This window comes from Mytilus edulis, chromosome 11, assembly GCF_963676685.1.
Source record: "Mytilus edulis chromosome 11, xbMytEdul2.2, whole genome shotgun sequence".
In the NCBI taxonomy this organism is placed as follows: Eukaryota; Metazoa; Mollusca; class Bivalvia; order Mytilida; family Mytilidae; genus Mytilus; species Mytilus edulis.
This window is the reverse complement of record NC_092354.1, coordinates 76,704,351-76,727,257: the sequence shown is the minus strand read 5'-3', so window position 1 is coordinate 76,727,257 and position 22,907 is coordinate 76,704,351. Positions and strand designations below refer to the sequence as shown.

The 22,907-nt window shown below is 31.8% G+C and overlaps 1 protein-coding gene across 1 annotated transcript in view; it reads right to left on the bottom strand.

The window, feature by feature from the left end:
• Positions 1 to 21,890, bottom strand: part of LOC139496307 (leucine-rich repeat-containing protein 15-like) — a 165,169-nt gene extending 143,279 nt beyond the window's left edge. Inside the window, exon 1 of the mRNA XM_071284812.1 lies at positions 21,722 to 21,890. Within this exon, the coding sequence (XP_071140913.1) occupies positions 21,722 to 21,730 (9 nt within the window). The 5' untranslated portion in view covers positions 21,731 to 21,890. The remainder of the gene's footprint in view (positions 1 to 21,721) is intronic.
• Between the last annotated feature and the right edge of the window lie 1,017 nt (positions 21,891 to 22,907).

Here is a 22,907-nt window from a genome sequence, read left to right as displayed (position 1 = left end):
TTATATGAAATATCCAACAAATATATATGTTATGTATATTTCTTTTCAATAACATTAATTTTCCGCATCAATGATCTTTAATATTTGACACTTTTAACTTCAATATAAGAGCACATAACCAGGACATAGGTGCACAAAACCAGGACCGTTTTTAAAATCACCAGCAAATTGTCAGGACAATTTCGTTTACAAATCTGCACGTCTTTTGTAGTATGCATTATAATTGCCTGAATCTACTTCATGTTAACTTTGGTTAATAATAGTCTCTTTGACAATCGTACCACATCTCTTTTTCATATGTTTTTTTATAATCTTAGTGTTATGGAAGAAATAATGTGTCGTTGAACATTTTCTGCACTTGCTTTGTCTAACCAAAACGAATAATTGAAATAAGATAACAAACTGAATATTTAATATATATACTTACATGTAATACAGTTGATCACAGTCTGCAAATGTTGTTTCAGGAATTTCAATAATCAAATTGAAGCTGATGTAGCTGTTATTGAACAGAAAATCCACAGTTAAAGAATTTGTTAGACAATAAGTCAATGTATGTCTGTATATAAGATTTGTGCAATAAAAAAATACTTAAGATTTAAGACATTCCAAAACAATGTTTCCTGAAGGAAAAGAGTCAATGTAACCGACTACATTTCATCAAAGTTATAAAACACGAATATTCAAATTTGCAGAACCTTTATTTTAATGTTGGCCATGGGACTATATGCATACGTTAAACAGCATGATTACAAAGTACTACAACCGTAATGTTATGCATGTTGGTTCGTAGGTATTAGCTTTGTCAATTTGATTTAATCAGTATACCCTCCGTCGATGGTGAAACACTTATATACTAGAAATGTTTTCTTCGGAAATTCTTTGCCTACTGTGTGGGGAACTATTGTTTCTAAATTAAAACATCAGAAAATTTGAAGTCTGATAATCTTGAATATACAGCGCAAACTATATGCAATTGAGACAAATGACATTGTACGTTACTTGATTATTTTGAAGTACGTCTCTTATACAAGACACACTATAAGCAGATGATAAGTACGATACTTTACACATCTACTGAATAAATGTGGTACCAATTATATATGAAATATGTCACAAATCTAATTGTATGTACATACATAGTGTGTAACTGTGGCATCTCTTTACATAATTGAACATCAATTTCCGTTATGTTGTTATACCGGAGATCTCTAGAAAAAAATCATCAAATTGCAATATTATCAAGCACAGCTCCTTCATGTGTGTTATGCAATTAAAAGTGACAGCTACATCAGATTTACCAATATCAGATTACTTTTCAATTGAAAAAGTAACGTCTGATATAGTTAGAAGTGACAATATGATACTACTTAATGTTGCAAAAAGGAGTTCATGGCTGCTACTGAATGTGAATATTCATATTGAATATAGATATTTGTTGCATTTTCAGCCTTATTTTTTCCTATTTTAAGCACATCTTATTTGAGATCTGGAGCTGTCATTCTAGTATCAGCCAGTAATCCGTTAATTATGTATGTATCATTGTCGTTTTCCTTAGTTTCTTTTGTTACCTTTTCTGACATCGGACTTCTTTTAAACTGAGTATCAAATAAAATTGAGAATGGAAATGGGGAATGTGTCAAAGAGACAACAACCCGACGAAATAAAAAACAACAACAGAGGGGCACCAACAGATCTTCAATGTAGCGAGAAATTCCCGCACCCGGAGGCGTCCTTCAGCTGGCCCCTAAACAAATATATACTAGTCCAGTGATAATGAATGCCATACTAATTTCCAAATTGTACACAAGAAACTAAAATTAAAATAATACAAGACTAACAAAGGCCAGAGGCTCCTGACTTGGGACAGGCGCAAAAAATGCGGCGGGGTTAAACATGTTTGTGAGATCTCAACCCTCCCCCTATACCTCTAACCAATGTAGTAAAGTAAACGCATAACAATACGCACATTAAAATTCAGTTCAAGAGAAATCCGAGTCTGATGTCAGAAGATGTAACCAAAGAAAATAAACAAAATGACAATAATACATAAATAACAACAGACTACTAGCAGTTAACTGACATGCCAGCTCCAGACTTCAATTAAACTGACTGAAAGATTATGATTTCATCATATGAACATCAGGTACAATCCTTCCCGTTAGGGGTTTAGTATCATACCATCATAACATATATGAGAAGAACATACCCGTGTCATGCCAACAACTGTTTTTAGAATAAATGTGTTTAGTTCCGATGCAAAGACCTTATCAGTAACTCACTATTAACGCCAAAATATGCAATCTTTAATGACTTGACAACAGTATCGTAATTATATCCCTTCTTAATAAGTCTATTCAAAGGTTTTGTAAGTTTCTGAGGTGAATACTGACACCTTTGTGCTTTATAAAGAATAATACCATAAAAAATTGGATGTGAAATCAAAATACATTTTACAATTTTTACTCAATCCTGCATATGGGGGTTGAGATCTAACACAACATGTTTAACCCATTGCATTTTTGTGCCTGTTCCAAGTCAGGAGCATTTTGGCGTTTTTTAGTCTTGTAATTAATGAGACTGGTAAAAAGGTTAAATGCAATGTGTAATTTAATTGAAGATTTTGTAATTGTAATTGAAAGTGATTAATTACTTTCAATAGTAATTGACTCCATGCCTGACTTACAGATTGTACGTATCCTTTGGAAGTGCTGGAATGCGTCCTAGATATTTAGAGTAACAGTTAATTCTAGAGCCTGACGAATCATCACCACAAGAGCAAGTCGACGGACATGTTCCTTTTACTAATCCAGCACAAATCACAGCAAAAACGAAGATTGTAATAATATCCATGCTTATTATATTCATATTACATCGCTGAAAATGGAAAAAAAATCGCAACATGAACATATTTACAAAATTTACAAAATAAGAAAAATAGTAAAGATGATGTGTATTCCATTCACATGAGGAGTAAATGAACAAAAGTATATCATCAACTTGTTTTCAGAGTATTTACAGCGCACTCTTCTTTCAATGGACAATTGTTGCTTTTGTCAAAAACATTTTGACAGCTTACGTTCATGGTATTGCTTGTTCCCAACAAAAAAATGTTAGAGTGAAAACAATACATGCTAGTACTTGAACAAAATAAGGTTCTTACCTGATTGTTTGAAATAATATACATATACAAAATGCAATAATTGAAACAGTTTAACCAACATGCCAATATATTTCTAATATACCATCCCATTATCAAACACGGAAGGAGAAACAATGTATGTCTTACGTAGTTTCAATGGCGATACAACTGAAACAATATCAAATTACTGAGAACAAATGGAAACATTTGGTACAAAAATATAAAAAAAAATCTCCAAACATGTTACAATAAAAATATATATGTTTGGATCACCGATCTTTTTAAATTCGCTAAAACGGAAATAATCTTATTATCGATTTTTGGCTGAACTAACGTTATAGAACGACATTGCTAGCAAAGGAGCATTTCTTGCATTGCTTGGAACTATTGAGTTGAATTAAACCTTTTCACTACAAAATAAAATTTAAAAAAATCAAGGTATTTCGATCGTTCATTGATATTTTTATCAATTTATCGAAACGTTTAACCTTAAATACAGTAACAGTTTATTATAAAGAAATTGTCAAAGTTGAAGACATCTAAATGCTTTAATTGCATTTGTTTTATAGTGAAAACGAATGTCTGCCTCGTGCCATATTAAAGAAATTATTTACAGCTTGCAGATATATAATCTTCTACTTTGGAAGACTGAGGGTACCCAGGCTGAAAAGTAACACGTTCAATTTAGACTTCAAACAGAATAAATTCACTAACTTGTCCATCGCATCGGGAAGAAAAAACCTAAAATGCCGTGTTAAATAGCCACAAACTCGGCAATTAAAAAAGCCCTTAATGACAGAGGGTCATTCATTTATTGATATTTATTTTGTAACATATCATTATAGTGGGATAAACAAAATAGGGCAAATAGTCATTTAATGTATTTTCAATCATTAATATTCATCTGATGTTCTACTGACTTTTATGCCCATTGATGAAAAAGAAAATAAAGCCAGTTCCTACATTTCCCCTAAATAATTATGTTTTCAAAAGAATAGCATATTGTGTTTACCAATCTCGATCGTTGATTCAAAAAGCCGATACTGCGTTGTCGGACCAACAAAGACTTTGTACCTCTCAAATGCGAGTGCCTTTAATACAGGATTTTCACCAATATACAGACTGGTCAGTTAAATTGTTTATGGAGCTCTTTTCCGTCTTTGCGAACCAATAAGATCGGAACCTTTGTATGGTGAATAGAGGAAGTTGTTTCCTTTTTAGTTTACCAAAAAAGAATTGATGCAATCAACAGAAGCAACATTCTTAATCACAAGGAGGTAACATAAAAAAATACACTTTATTTCCAAAACCAGTCTGTTCCTATTGTATCCTACAGTTACACCCGAAAGCAATACACTGATAATTTTATAACCATTAAGCTTAAAATTATAAGCAAGTATTACATAAAATTGAGAAAGGAAATGGTGAATATGTCAAAGCGACAACCACCCGACCATAGAGCAAACAACAGCCGAAGGCAACCAATGGGTCTTCAATGTAGCGAGAATTCCCGCACCCGTAGGTGTCCTTCAGCTGGCCCCTAAAATATGCATAATAGTACAGTGATAATGGACGTCATACTAAACTCCGAATTATACACAAGAAACTAAAATTTAAAATCATACAAGACTAACAAAGGCCAGAGGCTCCTGACTTGGGACAGGCGCAAAATTGCGGCGGGGTTAAACATGTTTATGAGATCTCAACCCTCCCCCTATACCTCTAGCCAATGTAGAAAAGTAAAAGAATAACAATACGCACATTAAAATTCAGTTCAAGAGAAGTCCGAGTCTGATGTCAAAAGATGTAACAAAAGAAAATAAATAAAATGACAATAATACATAAATAACAACAGACTACTAGCAGTTAACTGACATGCCAGCTCCAGACCTCAATTAAACTGATTGAAAGATTATGTCTTCATCATATGAATATCAGGTACAATCCCTCCCGTTAGGGGTTTAGTATCATACTATCATAAAATATATGAGAAGAACATAACCCGTGTCATGCCAACAACTGTTTTTTTTAAGAAATAAATGTGTTTAGTTCCGATGCAAAGACCCTATCAGTGAATCAATGTTAAAGCCAAAATATGCAATCTTTAATGACCTGACAACAGTATCGTAACTATATCCCCTTTTAATAAGTCTATTTAAAGGTTTTGTTAGTTTCTGAGGAGAATACTGACATTTTTGTGCTTTATAAAGAATATTTCCATAAAATTTTGGTTGTGAAATACCTGAACGTATAAGATGTCTGCATGTTGAGTTATATTTACGAATTATTTCCTTATACCGGTGATAAAATTTAGTAAATGTTTTGACCAGTTTGTGATATCGAAAACCCTGGTGTAATAATTTTTCAGTAATACATAAATTTCTCTCGCTAAAATCTAATACATTGTTACATACACGAGCGAATCGTACAAGTTGAGATATATAAACACCATAAGATGGTGACAAGGGAACGTCACCATCTAAAAATGGATAATTAACAATAGGAAATGAAAAATCATCTCTTTTATCATAAATTTTTGTATTAAGCTTCCCGTTTATGATATAGATATCAAGATCGAGGAAAGGGCAGTGGTCATTGTTATCATTAGCTTTATTTAAAGTAAGTTCTACAGGATAAATTTCTTTAGTATACATACTGAAGTCGTCATTATTTAGAGCCAATATATCATCCAAATATCTAAAGGTATTGTTAAATTTTTGTATCAAATGTTGTTTTGATGGGTCTTTGCTAATTTTAGTCATAAATTGTAACTCATAACAATACAAAAACAGGTCCGCAATAAGTGGTGCACAGTTAGTCCCCATTGGAATTCCAATAACTTGACGATATACGGAATCTCCAAAACGAACAAAAATGTTATCAAGTAAAAATTCAAGTGCATAAATAGTATCAAAGCATGTCCAATTGACATAGTTCTTTTGTTTATTGCTACTAAAAAATGATCTAAAAGAGTTTGAACATATGTACTCGCATTCCGACTTTTTAAATGCCCAGTTAATTAGGGATGTGAATTTTTTCTTAATAAGAATATGAGGCAAAGTGGTATATAGGGTAGAAAAATCAAAACTTTGAACAGATTCAAAATCACCAATATATGCATGCAATTTATCAAGTACTTCCAACGAGTTTTTGACACTCCAAAAGTAATTGATTCCACTATTTTCAAAGGCCTTATTTGAACAATTTATTATCAGGTTTTTAATTGTACCAAAGGTACTAGTAAGTAAAACAGACAATTTAGTAGTTGAACAATGGCTGGAAGATGAAATAAATCTATATTTGTAAGGTTTTTTGTGCAGCTTCGGAAGCCAGTACATAGTTGGGACTTTCATTGTGTTTGGTTCTGCTTGTAAAGAAGTAGCTAAAAGTTTATGTTTGTTACAGATGTCGTTTTCTGAAAATGAAGTCAGTTGGAATGTTGGTGAATTCGTGATTTCCTTTTGCAGAACCTCTATATAAAATTTACGTCAAACAATAATGATATTATTAGCAGCTTTATCAGCCGGGACAAAAACAAATTCCTTGGCTAGTTCTGTTAGTTTATTTTTGATACGCGAAATAGGGTTTTTATAGTTTTTGTTGAGGGTAAAATGTTCTTTAAAATGTTGTATTCGAATATCAACTATCTTCATTACTGAATTAAAAAAAGAGTCCAAAGATTTTTTGTCAGCTTTTTCCCGTTTTACCCATTTCAAACAGTAGGCGCGGAGTGAGTCGTTGATGATATTACGACACTCATTCCAGTTAATAGTTGACGGGGGACGATATTTAGGTCCTTTACTGAGGAATGATTTTAACTCTCGGTCGCGAACGATGTTAAGGTCTCCTGTTATAACATGGGAAATTGGTCCATAGGTGTATTCTGAATTACTGCAATTACACGACATAGGTGTATTTTCAGTGATATTTACATGACCTGATTTAGACTTTAACCACAACCGTGAATTTTCCCACTGGCCTTATAGTTAGAGCCAATCTTGCTCTATCATTGCTACGGATCGAAACATATATGTCAACGTGAACATCTCCGAAAGTAGATTACTCATGGTTCTAAGTTTCGAGAACCCTAACACATCATTGAACCGCGACCTCAAACTAGTTATATATTCAATCGAGGTCAACGATAGCATGGATAGAGCATGAACTAAATAAGAAGTTGAACTGGACACGTGAATAATGGATCGTATTCATAAATTGAAAAAATTGTGTGCATGATCTACCAACTTTGAAAATGTGAACTCGCTGGTATTTACCATAACTATGTTAATTACAAAAACACTCCTTGATAAATTATCTCGATCTTTCTCTAAAAATATTATGATATTTTTTTTTTGAGATTTATCAACCCTGTATACCACCATTCCTCATGCGCAATTGAAAAATCGTTTACAAGAAATAATCTGCAATGCTTTTTCAATTTAAAATGGTACCCTATTCTATACATTTATCACTTTACGATACCAAACGGATAGTTTGTTTAAATTGAACACAATGGTAAAACTTGCTACACAGAGGAGCAAGTGATCAGTATGCTAGACATTCTTATTAACAAGGTATTTGTTGATTTTTGAGGAAGACGTTTTAAAAAATAAGTGGGCTTTACTATTCAAATTCGTATTCGGATATATTGGCGATGTTCTTCACATTCATAATCCAAGTTTTTCTGATTGGGTACCATTAATGTATCCTCCAGAACCGACGTTAAAGAAACAAAAGACATGGCTTTCTCCGTCTCGTTTGTAAGAGTTTTACTTCAGATTTGACGTGACTGGTTATCTCAATACCAAAATCGATAACAAACGAGACGATTTTTATTTTTGAAATTATAATTTTTCCAACCCTAGCATTAATATTTCAAATTCAACTGCATATTTGATATACATTTTCCAACCCATGCTGTATTCAGTAGCTTATAGCTGCTATTCAGACTTTTTAAAATGTAACCAGTGTCTGAGCAAAAAGTTGATGAACTAGGTGTATGTCACAGAACATTTGGTCCCTTTTTTATAAAGTCCATCGGAGGATGTCAAAACCTTGTTGATAGATATTCCAATTAATATCACAAATAATACACTTTAGATTCAAAGTATAGATTATAAGAATTGACCTCATCTTCATTTTTTTAACGTGGATAATATATTTTATTGCACTCTATTGCTGTTAACAATTTACTTAATGTACAGCATTGCACTAATATCCCTGATATATTAGTTAGTAGGTATCCATAGAAAATATCTAATAAAAGTAAATTGATGTTACATTACAATATTACAATATTTTAAATAATTTCATGTTAACCGGAGAATTTCACTTCCGTCCGATAGTGGGTTTTAATACTATATAAATGTGTATCGTGTTTGCCATCATCATCTTTGTGACAGTTTGTCTAATTTAAAAGGTAAGTTGACCATAGTTTTCGTGATGTTTTGAATCATAATTGAACTTTTAACTGATTTGAAAACTGTTGTATTTTAGACTAAGATCATAGATAATCATATATCTAAACTATTCAGGTAAACATGATTATACACAACACAAAGTTGTCAAAAAAAAAAGATAAAATAGAATGTAAAAGAAGAAGATCAACAGAGTGTGTATTATACAATATTGAATAATATATTATTTGTTTAACATGTATTAGATGTTAAAGTACTTTATTGTCGCCTGACATGCTCAAGTCATGTGACTTAATACTTGGGTCATGTGACTTCATGGATAATTATTATTATGTTTTTTTATCATTTATGTTGTTTAGGGTTTTTATAATCACTTTCCTGTTTTTTTCTTTTAATTACATTGTTGACTTCAACTATATATTGTATTTCTGCCTTGAATATTTTAAAGATATCTGTTTTTGTTCTCTTTGAGTCAGAGATGTTATATGATTTGTAGATAGAAACAAATCTTACAGTCAAAAGAAATTTATTTCATAATAAGCTTCATCATTTATTGTATATTCTTCTATAGGATTTTCCATATTAAAAATGCTTTCATTGAAACCTATAAACTTGAGAAGGTTCAACATTTTTGATATAAAATCACTGTTTTAACTGCAAGAAAAATAAAAATGTTCATAATCTTCTGTTAAACAGCAATAATTACATTTATTATCTGTGAGTATTTTCCATTTTACTAATAAATCATCTTCATAACATGCATAACGTGTTAAAGTATTCTTTTATTTGTTTTTGCTTTTTTTTTACTTTAAGTATGGTTTCGGAAATATCTATTTGAAGTGGCTCTAGTCTTACATATCCCTTCATTGTGCTGTTGTGCTACGTTACATTATTGTATTTGCGTGTTTCCTTTTATACGAATATACTTTGTCTATATGCCTGTCTGTTTATCAGTGTTGACACATTTGCTTTTTGTGTTTAAAGTGATTAAGATTATAAAATAATGTTGACTGCTGTACCCCTATTTTTGACATTTTTACCTATCATGTCTATATCATTTTTAGCTCACCTGGCCCAAAGGGCCAAGTGAGATTTTCCCATCACTTGGCGTCCGGCGTCCGTTGTCCGTCGTCGTCCTGCGTCCGTCGTCCGGCGTTAACTTTTACAAAAATCTTCTCCTCTGAAACTACTGGGCCAAATTTAACCAAACTTGGCCACAATTATCATTGGGGTATCTAGTTTAAAAAATGTGTCCGGTGACCCGGCCAACCAACCAAGATGTCCGCCATGGCTAAAAATAAAACATAAGGGTAAAATGCAGTTTTTGGCTTATAACTCAAAAACCAAAGCATTTAGAGCAAATCTGACAGGGGTAATATTGTTCATCAGGTCAAGATCTATCTGCCCTGCAATTTTCAGATGAATCGGACATTTCGTTGTTGGGTTGCTGCCCCTGAAATGGTAATTTTAAGGAAATTTTACTGTTTTGGGTTATTATCTTGAATATTATTATAGATAGAGATAAACTGTAAACAGCAATAATGTTCAGCAAAGTAAGATCTACAAATAAGTCAACATAACCAAAATGGTCAGTTGACCACTTTAGAAGTTATTGCCCTTTATAGTCAATTCTTAACCATTTTTATTAAATCTTAGTAATCTTTTAGAAAAATCTTCTCCTCTGAAACTACTGGGCCAAATTTAACCAAACTTAGCCATAATCATCATTTGGGTATCTAGTTAAAAATGTGTCCGGTAACTCAGCTAACAAACCAAGATGGCCGCCATGGCTAAAAATAGAACATGGGGGTAAAATGCAGTTTTTGGCTTATAACTCAAAAACCAAAGCATTCAGAGCAAATCTGATAGGAAGTAAAATTGTTTATCTGGTCACGATCTATCTGCCCTGAAATTTTCAGATGAATCAGATAATCGGTTGTTAGGTTGCTGCCCCTGAATTGGTAATTTTGAGGAAATTTTTCTGTTTTTTCGTTATTATCTTGAATATTATTATAGATAGAGATAAACTGTAAACAGCAATAATGTACAGCAAAGTAAGAACTAAAAATAAGTCAGTATGACCAGAATAGTCAATTGACCCCCTAAGGAGTTATTGCCCTTCATAGTCAGTTTTTAACAATTTTCTTAAAATTTGAAGATTTTCAATAACATATTCCACAGAACTTCTTTAACCAACTATCTGTCAAGAATACTTTTGTTTTTATTTCATTTTATTTCTGTTTGTTGTTGAAACAACTATTTAAAATCCAATAATTTATTAAATACAGTTTAATGCAGTACCAAATACAAATAACACTTTGTAAGTTTGATAGATCTAACAATAAACTGGCAAGGCCATGGCTAAAACAGAATGAAACAAATAGACACACAATAGTATATAAGACACAATATAGAAAAATAAAGACTCAGCCACTAGAACCCCACCAAACACTAGGGGTGTTTCAAGATGCTACGGACGAATTAGCAGACCCTGCTCCGAATGTGACATCCATCATATTATGCATGATATTATACAACCAGTCAATATTTGGTAGGTCACATTCGTGATAAGCAAACGTAATAACGACACAAGGACCAGATAGTGAGATATATTTTCAAACTTTCAAACATTGGAAAACAATCTGATATTGATTGCAAATTGATTAAAAAAACAGAAGTTTTAAGTTTTATATGTTGTTCGTATACCATTTTTTATATACTCTATATAATGGTAACTTAAAAATTAAATAAATCAGTGAACATCGAAATTACCCCAAATCTATGAACAAAGGAGTGTCTTGTCGTCCCGCCTTTTTCTCAATACATTCTAAATTTTCTTTTATACCTAAACGACTGTTCTTTGTGTTTAACTCGTTAAATGTATAATACGTGAAAAGTAGTCTTGGATAAAAAGAAGTTATTTGTAAAATGTGTACTGTCATGTCGAAACTTTATAATCGTTAAAGATCATATTTCGAAGAATTACTTAAAGATACGTATTTACCTTTTTAATTATCCTGTTTCGTGGTTTTAAACCAAATTTGTTATCTCATCTTGATCTTATTAAGTATGATGGTTTGAATGTGACACATTCTATAACATTTGAACAATGTAGTTTTATAATTAATGAAATGGTATCGTCTGGGAAACCGAAATCCAGTAATCATTTACATTTGCCATTCATATATGCAGATGTTACAATACAGTGTTGATAATTGAACCAATACATTATGTGATTCATATGCATAAGATGTTGTTTAAAGGTTTTTAACCCTTTAATAAAAATAGTGAAAACAAATTATACAAAGAGACACATTGTCTGTCCGAATGACACACTTTTTTTCATTTTATAGATATTGAGTTTTACATCCAATAAAGGAATCATCTTATCATATATGTGTTTGCCTTCACAATAACTTTACGATTGTTGTGCACACTAAAGAACCCGCGTTGTAGTTTATCTAAACGGGTTTGCCACATGTTGAAGTGTATTTCATTCAGACAGAACAAATGTTATATTTTTTCAGTCTATCCTTATAATTTATTTCTAATTCAAAATTCCGGTTTAATGGAATAATTAAGAGCAATTTAAGACTTTTCCATGACCAATAGTCAATAAATTTGTTAAACAAATGTTTATATATGATAAATCTGTTATGTCACACAACGTTGTGTACAAAGTATGTTTTTTTTAAACAATTGAGAGGTAATTACAATCTCGCATTGGAAAATATACCTTACATCAACGTATTAAGTTCGAGGTCTTGCATAATAGACAGCCCTTTGAAAACCTAAATCTGATGTAAAATAAAATGACAAAGCGGAATCTGAATGTAACAAAAATCTAATTCTTTTTAAAAGGTTATCAAATATAAATTGATATTTACATATAACAAATATTTTAAAATGTGTAAAAACGTCATTTAATTGTAAAATTGGGAGATAAATTCAATCTCCTTTAAACACATTAATTTTAATGACGTTCGTGTATAAGTTTTATATAATATCTTGAGAAATGCCAATTTCCATGAATAAATAAAATCCCTATTCATACTGTATTCATTTAAACAAAACGTAAAACCTTATTTTAAAATAAAGTAAATGTGTCGTGAAGTTTATATTTCACAGCACTAACAATCCTCATCTTGCAACGTCTCTCGGTGTAAAATCGGTGAATGTGATGCTTATTTTGAACTCTAATTCTCGACATAGACTTACTTATGGTCATCGAAATTATACACCACCTACTCTGCATGATGTCTCTATTGATGACTTGCTGTCAATTATACAACAGCCGTTAGGTATTCATCACATTTGCACGAAACGTTATGCATTACCCCTTTCAAAACTTTATTCTCTGTTCAATTTATGTTTGGAAACTTCTGTTTCTGAAACCCTCATTCAAACAAATACACACTTACAGCTATCATTTCGGATATTGCAAGTCACAGACTTTTCAAACCAGTCTGTATTGGACAAGATAAAAAAGAGAAAGATCTGTTCTTACTTTTTCTTTTGCCAACAAAGATCCCAATACCGTCAATTTAAGAAATATCCTTTATAATAAATTAGTTCAATCGAAAATACCTTCTTATTTCAAAGATCAGTCTGTACCAATCATTTTATACATACACCAAACCTATTGCCATTAAAATTTTCAATCACAAATACGTTTTGCAGGATCTCAATATTGACGACTTCAAGTCTAAACCTCCTGATTGCACATGTGCTAGTTCTAAATTGACATATAATCCGGCTGGCCACGTTCTTACAGATGATATTAACATTGTCAATAACACTTCCCTGTGAAATGTGTAATAGAAAGATCCAACATATCGTGATCCTAAATCCATCAATTTGAAATACTTTAAAATGTTGATGGAGTCAGTCGAGGATTGTGCCAGTCAATGGACTAAGCGCAAGAAGTAAATATCTTAATCATCCGTTTAAAAGCGGTACATGTATTTTATGTTATCCTTATATGTTTCATAATGCTGTACATTATGTACACGATAATTATGTTGCTGCAGTAGGATATTTCGACACAACAATTTGAAATTCACAAAACATTTATTTAATTCTTTTGATCAAAAATTTGTAAACTATATATTGTCAAACCCTTGTTTTTACGTTCGTGGTAACGTAGAACATTCTATATTCAGTCACCTGTGTCAATTTGCGTGCATGCTCACTACAATTCGCCGTTTCAGAATCTAATGCATCCTGGGTAATATTTTCAAAAGCGTACACCAAAGCGTTTTGATTGGTTTAAAACGTTATAAACAATGGAAATTCAACCAATGACGTAACGTTATTTTCACTTTGGGGTACGAACAATGAAATAACCCATGATGCTTTAGATTCTGAAACGGCCAATTGTTGTTGTATTTGAATCTTTCGGCCAATGAAATGAGACGTTACAGGTTTTTTGTTTGTGATACGCCAGAATGTTATTAATGAACTATCAAACGCTAAAGATGACTGCATTTCAGTGTATCTTATGTTCTTTTTATCAGTCATAATTGGTCATAATTTGTCAAAACTGTACATTTTCCCTCTTCTTTTTTTTCCCACTTTAAGTCCTGTTACCAAGGAAACGGTAAACATAAGGGGCTAAGCGTTGTAATATTTTTTGTTCCTCTATTGAACTAATAAAGTTTAAAACAAATATTTTGAGTGCGTGTCGAAATATTTTGGTGATTACAGAGAATTTCATATGGCTCTTCAACGATTTTCAGTACTTATACATCTTCGGATTTCAAATGTTTGGCTTTGAGCGTTCCTGATGAAGGTAAATTCAGAACGCAATAAATTAGTAAACGTGTTGTTTTATATTTCAACACAATCGTCAGTGTATAACCCTCATACGGAGAGTTTCATATGAATTTCAGTTCATCATTTCAACATTTCTGTTAAAAAAAATGTTTAAACCATAAATGAACAGACAACGCAGTTATCTGTATTGACGTCGATATTGGTGTAAATAATTCTTGAATTTAATAAATGGTTGTGTGATGCCATTTAAAAAAACCAGCCTTGTACGTCCTTTCAAAAACGAATAAATGATTCAATAATATTAGTTGTATAATGCAATAGATTAGAACATTGATTATAGATGTCTTACTACAAAATTGAATGTCTGCGCGATAAAAAAAAAACGTTATCCTTCATCCTGCGAAAGCTTCATCGGTAGCATGTTAAAAGACTAAAAAAACTGTCGCTTTCCTCTTGTCATTCTTATTTCTAAAATTACAAAAATACTGAACTCCAAAAAAACTTCAAAATTCGCTAATCAAATGGCAAATGAAATGATGAAACACACGGTGCAATTATAGCGCTTTTCTTGACAAAAGCTTTTATTCAAGAAGTTTGAATCAGATTATATTTAGGTTCCTCAACACCTGACGTTTCACATAAAGCGAGATATTACAAAGAACAATGAATTAATTGTCAGTATCTTATAGAAAACATAACTGTTGAAGATAAACGAAAACTTGAATTTGTTTTCTTTAAAGTGTAGCAAAGAATACTTATATCAATTCAATATCGAAAACAATCTTTCAAATTCCTGACTTGATATATTTGGAAGATCCCTTTCCTAATATCGATATTGTACATGGTGTTATAGCTAGATAAACCTCTCATTTGTATGACAGGCGCATACCATTGTGTTTACAACATTGCGTTAACAAATCAACCAGACATATTCATAATATACATAACAGTTCTTATCCTTTCGTTTGATGTGTTTCATCATTTCATTTGCCATTTGATTAGCGAATTTCGTTTTGAAGTTTTTTTGGAGTTCAGTATTTTTGTAATTTTACTGTTTAAATGTAAAACGGGTACATCAGTCAACATTGTGTTATAATCTTATGAAAAGTAAGCAAAATCTGAAGCATTGGAAATAATCTGATGTTTTTTTTTTAAATCAAAAAGAGTTGTGTGAAATAATGAATGCACATTACACGTATTATGTCTATTTTAAACAGTTATTAAATCAGTCAACATCAAAATTACCAAGAAACTATGCAAACATAGATGTTTTTCTCGTCTCGGCTTGTTCTTATTTAAGGTAGATGGAGAGTCTGAATTGTAATCGACAGTATTTTTGAATAATTTGCCAAAATGTAGTTTATGTTATGCTTCTAAAAAAATAATGAAAATTATGGGTCACGGGGCTTATTTTCACGCTACACGGTGTTCACATTTGACAGATTTTGTATATATTATGCATCGAAAACCCAATTTTCGTCAATAACTTATAAACTACACCATTCAATTTTGAGATAACTTACAAGAAGATAGCTTTAATTGGATGCTCTCAGTTAAGAAAAAGAAAAAAATGTGTTCACCGGACCCGTTTTCTTGCTACATTATAAAAATTGTAAATTCCTAACACATTCTATTGTAACAGCACCTTAATCTGAATTATATGTCCCTGTATTTGAGTAGCCGCCCCTTATGTGGCAAAGTTGGAAAAAATAATCAAACACAAGTTTTCTTCTTTTCGTAAAATAGAACCATTAATATAATAAACATGTCATTTTCTATATTGAAGTGAAAGTTCTTAAACTTGAATTGCCTACTACTCAAACATTTGAACATTCTATTAAAATTAGACCTTGCTTTCTGGTATTTTCAAATCCAAGATGGGGGAAGACACCCTATCTACCTTAACTGAAATAGTTAATCCGAGAAATCCTATACCCAGACACCTGTTCCTTTGATATTGTGTGTGTTAATTATCTAAATTTAAAACTACAATATAATGAAAGAATTTGTAAAGTTAAACCTCTGTCATGTCGAGTCTATATTAAAGATCATAATACCGAGAATTACTTTTTACTTTAAGATACAAACTACATTATAAGTTGTCCTAGTTTTCAAGCGATTTGTAATCTTATCTTGATCGTTTTTTGTTCAGACATGACACTATCTGTAATATATATTTGAAAACTGTAGATTTATATTTAAATCAAAAGCATCGTTTGAAAAACCGAAATCGATAATTGGTTTTGTAATCTATACAGCATATGTTGTAATAGTGTTAAAAATTGACCCAATACAATTTAAACGATCCAAATTCAAAATCGTGTATACATTAATTGATTCACATACATATTTTTTGTAAATTGTTCCCTGTCTGTTTGCCTTTATTATGCTTCTCCGTTACATATGTGTTTGTTTTTTTTACACATTCTAAAGTCATATATCAATTAAGTCTATTATAATATGGTGTGTTAATACACTAGCTTACTTTCATTCTGCTTTTTAGACCATTTCTATAGCACTTCGCTGTCTTATCATGCTGTTTTTATAGTGGAAGATATTAGCAAGCAAAATCGAGTGAATTGTGCAAATTATGATACAAGCATGAAATTACCACACAGCATCATTATTATATAATGTTTAAGAAATAACTGCTGGCCATTTAAGTTGTTCAAGATGACCACAGCCATTTTCTTAAATGGCTGTTTACTTCAGTTTGAAAATACTGATTTTTCTGGAAAACTTTTCTATGAACTTCTTTTAGTAAAAACCAATTATCAGGTTTGGCTGCTACCTTCCTTGCATCACATATTTATCAAAAATAAATATTTGATATACCCAGTTCTTGGGCATGTGCGAAAATGTAACAAAATGCTTTCAAAAACATTAAACTATTTACTATATATTTAGTGCTTTTGGATTTCTAATGATATTATGAATTGGTTTAATGATATTTTTCAAGGTTATGATACACATATGCTTTTAACACTTTTGCGAATGTGCAAACTATTTATAGACATCAAGAGCTACTTGTATGCATTACCAGGCAATTCTCAGTTATTCGATGGATAAGGCGAACATGTGGTGATTCCCGGAGAAACATCAATTGTAACTGCAGATCAGCCACTTTTTGAAATGCCTAAACACATTCACTGGGAATGACCTAATTTATACAGAAAAGATAAGTTTGTCTTCATGTTTGGTGGATTGCACATTGAAATGACTTGTTATAAAACTCTGGGTGATATATTGCGGGATAGGGGATGCACATGTTGTCTTTCTGAAGCCAATATTACAACACAAAGAACGGCAGATTCTTTTTATGGATGTTCCAATGTACCTGGGACCAGACAGGTGCATCAGACAACTGCATGTATTTTGCTTGAATTGTTAACTTCGGATTATGAAAGCTAAACTCGAATATATAACTATGTCATGACTTTCGACCACAGTTTCATTCCTGGCGTTCAATTATAAATTAACAACGTCTTCTGATTTTTGTATTATGCTCATTTCATGAGTGAGATTTCGTACTTTAAAAACAGTCCATATAAAGCATGATAGCGTATTGTTTTAGGTCTTGATCGTGTAAATTATGCTCAATCGTTACCGACCTGTCTCCAAGATATGACTTCCCTTTCCAAACATCACCCACAGGTGGCAATGGAATTTGAAAATGATAATTTCACTGTACGTAAGACCAGCAAATGTCTTTCTTATAACACAATTAATCAGGCACAACAACAGAATAATGCAATTGTAAAGGGCGATGTTGGTGCCATAGGATTAATCAAAGATCCAATTTAGACAAATGGATAGTAGCTGGACCAGGAGTTAGTATACTAGAAATCGAATTTGAAAGATCTTGTGGTTTAGGACATTCTATAACAGATGAACGACCTAATGAAGACTCTACGAAAACACAAAAAGATGTCTTTAAACAGCTTTAAAGGCTTTGTAAAGTGATGAACGAGTCTTGGAATTCATTTCTAGAAGAGTCGTCAGATTTGTAAAAAATATACTGAATTTAGGAAATTGATGAACGTATAAGATATGTAAATAACCTCCAAGATATTAGTTCAAACAATATGAAGATCTTTTGAAGCAAATGTTAAACGAAGGAGAACCTGCTTTTTACATGTTTTATAACCAAATAAAAATAACAGCTTCTTAGTTTGGCCGCACAAAGAAACTGGAAACGTCTTTGTCAAAAAGAAAGCTTTAGAAAAAAAAGTGATAATGATATCTTTTCTAGACTTTTCATTTCTAGTCACAGTTAACAGTTTACATGGAATATTTCTTTATCAATAAAACCAAACTTCTTCTCCGTCTTTATCTCAGGATGTTTCTTGAAATAGTGGTATTAAATCGCTGCAAATGGGTTTATTTGAAACATTCTGCGATTTGCTGATCCAAATTCGGTCGCATTTATCGTCGATGGGGCAGCAATGGTTAATTCCAGATCACAAAGTTGGGCAACATTATATGTGCGTACTTTTGGTATGTGTTTAAATACAATTACAAATATGATATAAATAAAAAAAAAGAAATGTAATAAGTTGTAAGTAAATAACTCGTTTTATGTTTATTTCAAAATTCTATTAAATCGGTCAACACTAAACTAACACGAAACTAGGTAAACAGGTTTTTCTTTCGTCTCAACTTCTTCTTATTTAAGGAAACATTTATTCCTAAACACCTTATACCAAGACACCTGTTATTTGTGTTGATTTATTGAAAGTATAATACTTGAAAATTAAACTCTGCAATAACATAATAAATGTATTTGTAAAGTTATAGGTCTGTCATGTCGAAACTGTATTGAAGATCTTATTACCAATAAGTATTAAAAGATACAACATGACTTTATAACATGTTATAAGTTGTCCTACTTTGGGGTTTCCACACGAATTTGTAATCCCATCGTAAGAAATATTTTGGTTTAAATATGTATTTGAATAATGTGGTTTTAACATTATTTCAATAGTAACGTCTGAAAAACCAAAATCCAGTAATCTATATCTGATATTAAAATCTGCGTATATCTACTGTACCTCTGTGAAACATAAAGATGACGAACAAAACCATTATTTGAGGTATATTACATGTATTATTACAGGTATTTACAATGAAATGACAGTTTAGTTTTATAATAGTTGATCAAATTTCATCAAATTCAATTTAAACAGTATAAAATATTTACCTCGGTTCATTTCTAGCTTTATAAATGTTTTTTAATGTTTATGCACAGTTTGATAGATACAATTTATTTTGCATTGTATTAACTAGATCAGTATCACGCACAACGCTAAATGTAAAAAACAAAACAGCATTTACAGTGAGTTCCTTTTAAGATTCGTGTAATTATAATTTTAGATAGGATTAATAAAATACAGACGTAACTGTTTAGCAATCTAAATCAGTGTTTTAAAAAGCTATTGACGCATTTCTGTAGCTAAGCAAACGTTTTTAATCGATTGAAGGTGTTTCGGTGATTTTTAGCAACAATTGCAATTTTGACCTTTTACAACCTAATACAAAAGAGGATAAAGACGACAAAGTTAACCCGGAGTCACACATTCACGATTTGTACCACACTCCTTGATAGTATCATTCCCGATTAGAATTCCTCAAAAGTCTGATTAAGGTCCCGTGAATCGTGGCTGAAAATTCATATTTTAATTGAAATTTGTAAAATTATTTATCACTAGGTCAGTCAATCCTTTCACAAAGTATTAGTATGACATACTATTAATTTGTTAATGAGGAATAAGGTTAATAAACTGAACTGACTTTTAGACTTTTTTCATATCACAATCAAATGTGACTATGTTACATATGTTTTGCAAGGCACACAACAACCAAACATGTTCAGACATCATAACGATATCACGAATATGTCCAGACAGTTACGATTTGGATTCGATATATCAGAATCTTTCACGATTGGTATCCGACTATATAAAATCGGCTGAGTTTCCCGGAATGGTAAACCCCAGTTTTTGGTGGAGTTCGTGTTGCTTAGTCTTTAGTTTTCTATGTTGGGTCGTCTGTACTACTATTTGTCTGTTTGTCTTTTTATTTTCAGCCATGGCATTTTCAGTTTATGTTCGATTTATGAGTTTAACTGTCCCTCTGTCCCTTGCTGCCGTTGATGTACTGACCGGATAAAACGGACGTGTAACGAATGCGTAACGGACACACACCGGATATGCAACGACCGAGAAACGGAAACGTACCGGACAGAACGGATGTTGAACGTACATCCAACGGACGAGTACCGCATAAAACGGATTCCTAACGGAAGCGTACCGAATAAAATGGATGAACAAGATATACAGAAAAATTAAAGGCGACAATAATAATACATGTGAATCGCATAAATATTTAAAATGTTTCTGTGTTACTGGTTTTAGTTTGTCTTAAAATGCAGCCAAAGGGCAGTGTCTGTCCTGAATAAGAGCTGCATGATTGTGAAGATGTGCTTTTACTCTAAGATCGATTATGAATAACAAGAATTCATGAACCTTAAGAAATCTCACAAACCAATAATTGGCATTTCTGACGCGAAATTTTCAATTGGCATTTATTCGTTTCAGATCCGTTCATCATCCGTTTTATCCATTAAATGTCCGGTAGAAGTCCGTTTCTCATTCGTTCAATATCCGTTTTATCCGTTAAACGTCCGGTAGAAGTCCGTTGGTGAATTTATCTTCCAGACCTCCAACGGATGTATAACGGACACGTAACGGATACAAAACAGAAACGAAACGGACGAGTACCGTACAAAACGGACGCCTAACGGACGTTCAACGGACATTTTATCCGTTGGACGTCCGTTCAAAGTTTTGAACATGCTCAAAAATTTTCACCGGACAGAACGGACGTCGACAGATAAAACGTACGCTTAACGGACATGCAACGGATATTGACGGACGTCTAATGGATAAGAACGGACGTCTAACGGACATGAACGGATTGAAAAAAAGACAATTGCTATAGCACTTCGCTTTCTTGTCAGGATGTTTATATATAAACTTTGTGTTTCAAAGATAACTTGTATTCATCTTTTATATTAATGCATTCAACATCCGTGGTGAATTTGTTTTAAGAATTGAATGCTTCTTTTTGTAATTTTATTGGGGTGTAAAAGTACATTTTGTATGAAGCTAAAAATGTGCACCCGGTCAACGCTTTCACAACCCTATGAAATTATAAAAAGAAGCATTCAATACTTATAATTACATTTTCTAGCTAGGATCATGAAACACGATTTTTAACACGGTTTTTATTTTATTTAACATACATCTAATGTAATTATTCAAATATATCAATAACTTAAGTAACTAAACAAGGAATATAAAAGAGAAAAAAGAATAGAGATTCTTACCTTTTTCATGTTATTGCGTATTATTTTGTTACAAAATTAATATTTTTTTCCTCGACTTTCTTCTTTCTTGTTATTAGAAATATGAACACATTTAGATTAATCTAGACGTTGTATAATCTGTATTTCACAAGAAATACCTGATGTTAAATTATGCGTATACATACTCTACCTTGTGTGATATATAATAATGACCAACAAAAACTCTTTTTCAGGTATAGTATTACAAGGTGTTACAATGAAATGACAGTTTTAAAATCGTTGATCACATTTCATAAAATACAAGTTAAACATTATCAAATATTTCCCTCTACCCTTCATTGCAGTTTTAGCTTTAGAAATATTTTTTTAAAAATGTGTTCATAAAAAAGGAGATGTAGTCTGATTGCCAATATAAATTGGCGAAGATCTTTGTATATTCTTGTAAAATGAGATTTTTTATTTTCTTTAAATTTTACCTAAATACTTATTGTCTTCAATTTCATTACAGTCAGCAGGTAGTTCAGTAAACAGGTATCGTTAGTATACATTGATGCGTATTCAAAAAATGTTCTTCTGTGTACTTATTTGATTTACATTCTTTATAACAAATAGAAGGTCTTATTACTTTGTAATCAGATGAAATCTTCCGAGAGACGTGTTGTTGCAATAAATTGCAATCGAACTAAATATAACATAAATAAACAATTATGATTTCAGACAATTATTATTACCATTCCATTAACCTTTCAATTCAAATGGAAAGGTAACGTAACGTGTACAATGTGGAGCAGGGTCTGCTTACACTTCCGGATCACACGAGATAACGTAACATTTCCAAACCGTTTTGATTTGACAAATAATCATTCATGACTGGGTTTATAACAGCTGTACACGTAAAGGTCAAGTAAAAACAAAAACACATCAAAGATGTCATGCATGTTATTTAGATCGTTAAACACACGTTTCATTGCCACTTAACTCTCCGGTGGCATGACTCATCAATCAAAAAAACCCAAACACACCAATCAGAATTGATCACGTTTTTTTTAATAGTCTAATAGTTATATGTTTCAATACAATTTGTCAATATAATTTTTTTAAGATTGATACATGCTTGCAGCAATAAGGGTACACACGTGTCATTTTAGCCTGTATTTCATTTAAGGTTTAGCAGATGAAAGTATGGCATTTGATAAACCTACAAAGA